The 6,026-nt window shown below is 34.7% G+C and overlaps 1 protein-coding gene across 1 annotated transcript; it reads left to right on the top strand.

Moving 5' to 3' along the window:
* The first annotated feature begins 977 nt into the window (after window positions 1-977).
* On the top strand, window positions 978-1,886 carry LOC112742154 (uncharacterized). Its single transcript, XM_025791397.1, has one exon. The coding sequence runs from the start codon at window positions 978-980 to the stop codon at window positions 1,884-1,886; it is 909 nt and encodes a 302-aa protein (XP_025647182.1).
* The last annotated feature ends 4,140 nt before the right edge of the window (window positions 1,887-6,026 follow it).

Raw genomic sequence — 6,026 nt, 5'->3', positions numbered from 1 at the left:
TCATAAATTATAGCATACTAAAAAAGAGTAGTGAGAGTAATAAACATATACTATATAAAAAATATCATAAATTTTTTTAATTTATTTCAATTACTACCAAGATAAATATTTAATTTTTTTAATTATTCTTAGTACTCTCTAAAATTTATATTTTATTAGTTTTAATTAAAAATATATTTTTCCAATTTTTATATATTATTTTTATTTTAGTGTATAAATATTAATTTTATTATAGAATTAATTAATAAGATCTACTCAATTATGTAAATTAAAATGATAAGATAATATACACAAATTATTTAAGTTGGTGTCTATTTTAGTAATTTTTTATTTACAAGTGATTTTGAGTAGTATAATCCGAACAACATTTATTTTACTATAATTCATTTTGATGCAAAGATTGCCAAACATAAATCACATTAAGACAAACTTACTTTTAATCAAAATCAAGTTTGCAAAATTAATTTTATTCAAACTCCCGTTTGTAAACTGTAATCCAAACACATACTAAACCGTAATCCCTAAACCTGACACATTGAAACGTACAATTTGAACCGTACACAGTGAACCGTGAACCCTAAACTGAACACATCGATAGCACTAAAACTCAGTTTTGGTTTAAAGTTGCTTAAGCTAAATAACTTGGTATGATTCATAAAATATGGCGAGGTTTACCCAATTTAATTTCAATTTCTCCTTATTAAATTAAGTGGTCGCATGTTCTTTTTCAAGAAGAAACTATAAACCGCACCTAGTGGTATCCATAATACCATATACATGTATACCACGTAATTAAGGCCATTAAATAATATTCCAATTAGGTAGGTGATGGTTAGTCTAGGACTACGAGCAAGAATATGGTGCAATAAAGTGGAGACCATGCTGCATGACTACAAGAAGGAGGCAATGAGTTGGTGGTCTACGCATAAAAAACTACAACTACAAACTATATGCTTACAAATTCTTCCCCATACAACATGGATACTACAAGGAAGCCCTCAAGCATGGCAATCGAATGTTTGGAAATGTTCCATGGAATCGATCGAACTGCATTCAAGATGCTGACACAAGTCCTTCACCGTGAATTTAAACAGTCCTTGATGGTCATGGCATTTCTACTGTCAATAGAGACCATGGGACTGAGTGGTATTGTGCAAACTGCCATAAAAAATGAAGGCTGGTTTATGAACAGTCTTCCCGAGGAATGTGTCATCTGTTTGCAATGCCTACTATTTCCGGAGTTCTATGGGGTTGTGGAGAAATCCAGAAAACTCGAAACCCTTGGACACGTGCTGAAAACTGAGCTCACCTTATACCAGGTTCATAGGATGATATCCGTCCTCCTAACGATAATTCCCGATACCCTCTCAAACATTTGCTCTAGAATTCTAGGCGACATAACAATGGATGCCGTGTGGTTGGAGTATCAGAGGAATCCTAAAAAACTATTGGGTTTCAACACACAGAAACAGTGCACATCAGTTGCACCAGAGGCATTGAGTAGACATAACAATGGCCGAGGATTGCATATGCAACAAGGAGGAAGGCAAACTGAGCAAGATAAGGGAAAGCAGAAGTACGTCTGCAAGGAGCTGGATGACGCGGAACGTCCAAAGACACTGACCGTATGCTTCGGTCGAGAGTCCATGCCCACTGCAGATGGTATTGCTGAGTTTTTCTGCAACTTGTTTGGTCATGTGGTTCAAAGGGTGACAGTCATACCTCGGAGGGACAAAGATTCGGGTGATTTTGCTTTCGTTCTTTTCAACGACGCATCAATCCTGCGCATTATCATGGGGGACAAAAATGTTGTTCATCATACCATACAAGGCATGAAAAGTTGGATCAGATGGTGGACAAGAACACATTATCGCTGTGTGAATTAGTCATACAATAGACGATAAAGGTTAGTGTCCTTTTTTCAAAATAATTTAGTTACAACAGAATCTTTACTTATTAAGGGAGCTGAATTATACGTTATATGGTCATTTTTAATATCCAAGTTAAATTATCTTTCCATGTTACTTGATTTTGTTGATAAAATCTTGATCAATCTGGTTCCTTATTCGGCTGTGGTTATGAAGTTTAAATTGGAAATAACAAACCCTATGACCATTAATTAAGTTCATGTCGTTTGGATTCCTTCACCATCCACCTCCCAAACATAAGATATTATGATGTACTTGAACTTGTTGGGACTAACGTAGGAGACATACCAGGAATGTTTTTTGGAAATATTAGTTGAATATCACCTTTTTTAGTTGGACATTTTAAAATCGGACTGGTGTATGTGGCAGACACTTTGTGTATAAGTTTTTAGTTTTTTTCGTGGGCCCTAAAGCTGTTGTTAGGAAAAAAATCTTTCTAAAACATAAAGGATTATACAGTATCTCCAAAAATTCCAAATGAAATTTAAGTGGGCCAGTGACAATGTACTTGTTTTGGAACTCTAGTACGTTTCGTTTTTTTTTTAACTTTTTAAAACCCAAAACCGGGAGAGTGCCCCAATTAACAAATAACAAAGTGAAGAAATCAAATAAACCCAGCATTCTTGAGGGAATACAATATTGTGACAATGATTTTGTTATGGCCACAAACAAATCTTAAACAAGAAGAATAGCTAAACCTCTAAAATTATTTTCATTGTAAAACTGATTGTTTAACAGTTAACATGAAATTTTTTTTCTGTTTAATGCTTAACCTAATCGATTGTTTTCCTACGTACTATTGTTATCATATATGATATGTGCAAACAGTATCATTTGCATTCAGTAGCATTGTATTTGCATGCAGTAGCAGTCACTATTTGGTCGATACACTGCTGATAACCAAACGTAGTCGCAATAAAATAGAATGCAAGATATGCACCATAAATACAAACCATAGTATATCACAACTGGTCACCAAATGTCAAACACAGTCCATCACATACAAAATAACACATTCAGAATAACATTTTGATTAATTACACTACACAGGAAAATTTAAAGGTCTGCATAAATCTGTTAAGTTGCCCCTGGTTGACGGACGATTCAGGAGGTCGCTGTCACTTACTAGGACCTGCCTCAGCCCCCCACCATGTTGCCTCTTGTTTACACTGTAGTTGAGTTAAAAAAATTTAGGCATAAAACATGAAAACGTGAGAAATTAGACCAGAAAATAATGGTCCGATGTTACTAACCCTGACTGCTGAGTATCGAAATATTGCTGTTGTTGGCTCCGGCGGTGATTCCTAAGGAACATCTCGGTCTGGAAGACTCTAAGTTGGGCTTCTTTGTTGAAGTAAGCACCGCACACCGAAGCTAAGCGTTGAATAATATCTTCAGGCAACACCTTCGACGCATACAGTTCATCAACAACACACGGAGGTTCATCTTTCCGGTTAATGTCCCTGACGATCATGTAGAATACTCCCCAGCCAATGTACCTAAGCTCCACACTCAGCAAAGAACTTCGTCTGTACATGCGCCGTATCCTCCCTAAATCAGCTCCCTTTATCCAGAACCTGTTACCGTCTCTCTTGGGCGTGATGTGGAGGCAATTGTCTTGAGTGTCAATCAAATAAAGATCAGTGGTACTGTACCACTTGAATAGATTCACGATATTAGGTGGGAATTCAACATCATCCTGTGGCGGAACAAGAAAAAACCATGGCAACTTAGTTTTCCAAATGTTTTTTAACAGAATCATAACAACAAAAGAAGGCAAAATTGTGGATATACGTACATCTGTTGCAAAGAGCCCGAAGACATAGAACTGGTTGTACGATTGTTGTATGTTCCTTAATGCATTAACATACCTAACCAACATGTAGAAACAACAACAAATAAAACACAGGGGACCGAAACCTAAAAGAAGGGAGTAGCCAAACATTTTGTGACTCTTTATTTACTTATTCTATGCATGCAGTTATTTAAATATGCTCGATTTTATTCTTACAGATACAGCTGCTATCAAAGGAGGTAGTAAAAATTGAAGAAGATGCTTACCGGAATCCAGGCTCCATTATTGGTTAATTACTTTGAAGATGGCTGTGGTTGAAGGGAGGGAGATGCCAATGAAGTGTTCAGACGAAGAATAGTTGATTAATGAGTGTAACTTTTTTTCTTTTCAGTTATTTTGCTATGTTACTATGTTAGTTAAGAATTTATTAAACCTTTTAATGTAAAATTAATCAAAACGTCGAATCAGTGGTAGAGGGTACTTATTATTAGCCAACTCTGTGTTATCCTAATTTTTGGAAAACGTAAAATATCCTTTAATTCATTTATTATCAAAATATTTTGGAAATGTGTCGTTTATAAATGTGGAAAGATCCCCTTTAATTTAGTTACTTTTGCCTCAAACATGAAAGATTTTTTTAGTTTTATGTAGGATAATAATTTTCATTGAAGAATTTAAATATAAACACTAATAGTTATCAAAATAGGTAGTCACAGGCATTTAAAAAAAGAAAAAAAGATACCCAGTAATCAAATTATTTAAAAAATTGAATTTAAATTTTAAAATTTTAAAATGTTTGTTTCGAGTTTCTACCGGTTTTATTTTAATCTAGCATTAATTTCGATAGTAACAAATGTTGAAGAATTTAATTTTCAAAGGAAATAGTAGTAGTTACGTATAAACCGACTAATTAAATTAATTATTTTATTTAAGTCATAAAACGTGTTCCAACAACTTTGCAAAAATTAATTCGGTTAATAGCAAACAATTAATAATTTCATTTTCCTAGGATTTCTTTTTTTTTTGGGAGGTAAATTAAATTTTATTTAGTTTTTCGTTGAAAACGAGAATCGATGAAGAGGGATTTACGGGGAGTTATTGGGATAGAACAGAATATTTGTTGGAGATTATCGAAAACCGCAAGGTTTTAGTAGCTAAATTACAATTTTTTTTTAAACGCCGCGGTTTAATCCCTCATTTTTTACTTTATATTTTTTTTTTCATTCACAAGCGTGTAACATAAGTATCCTTCAGTAATCACTATTCACCTTCCATCTTCCTTCACAAAACACTCCTCATAGTAACCCCAACCTAACACACAATTTCCTGCTAAAGGTATCGACTCCAACAGCTTCTTCTCGGAGAAAATGTCAAACAAGGTGAAACTCTATCCTAACTCTTCTCCTGATAGTGATCGGTTGTTAATCATCATCTGCATGTAGTGTCATTATAATAAAAATGTAATCGTTGTAAAATCAAAATAAGACAGTTAAGCATTTTTTAAATGAATGGGTGACTGATTTGGGTTTCTGATTTGTTCGTCTGAAAAGGATTTTATGCATTTAGGTTTGATTAAGATTGTTCTGTTAAAGATTCAATAGATCACGACTGTAAACCATTTCAACAAAATATAGTTGCACTGTATGTGGAAAAATTGAACCACTTTGTTTCCAATTCCGAAAACATGCATGTGTGTTGATTTTAAATCAAAAGATTCAACTGTATGAGTTTTTTTAAATGAACTCTGACTTTGTTCCTTTTTGAACTTGGCAACTGTGTGGCACTTGCCATAGATGACGTCTTCGAAGGACAAGGGTAAGAGAGTCCAAGCGATGGATAACGGTACCACACAGAACTACAAGATGAGGTTTCTGAAGCCAGTAATAAGGCCATCAATGTTCAAACTGGTAATTAACATCCGTTGACTTAACACCTCTTAATTTTAAAGTTTTTGCAATACTATCGATGTTTTGACAGAACTTGACCTATTTGTAACAGTCATTACCTATAACTCCCGATGAGCTACCAAACCGTACCCCCTACCTGGACCTGGTTGTGCCTGACGGAAGGAATAACCCCTGTCGGTGCTTCTGGACGCAACTCCAAAGTGGCAAAATTGCATTGACTCGAGGCTGGGAGGAGTTCTATCAGATGTACAAAATCAATCTGGACTCCATGCTATATTTCACACACAAAGGAAACTCCAATTTCCAAGTTCGGATTTTTGATTTTGGTGGCATTGAGAATTCATACCAACTCTGTGATCCTGAAGAACCACCATATGTAAGGACTGGTAATTATGA

This window comes from Arachis hypogaea, chromosome 14 (assembly GCF_003086295.3).
Source record: "Arachis hypogaea cultivar Tifrunner chromosome 14, arahy.Tifrunner.gnm2.J5K5, whole genome shotgun sequence".
NCBI classification, from domain to species: Eukaryota; Viridiplantae; Streptophyta; class Magnoliopsida; order Fabales; family Fabaceae; genus Arachis; species Arachis hypogaea.
Note: the sequence above shows the minus strand (reverse complement) of the source record. Positions and strands in the feature narration are given on the sequence as shown.

Bases quoted from the DNA above. Each gene is read 5' to 3' on its own strand.
- LOC112742154 (XM_025791397.1), top strand. From the start codon at position 978: ATGGATACTACAAGGAAGCCCTCAAGCATGGCAATCGAATGTTTGGAA.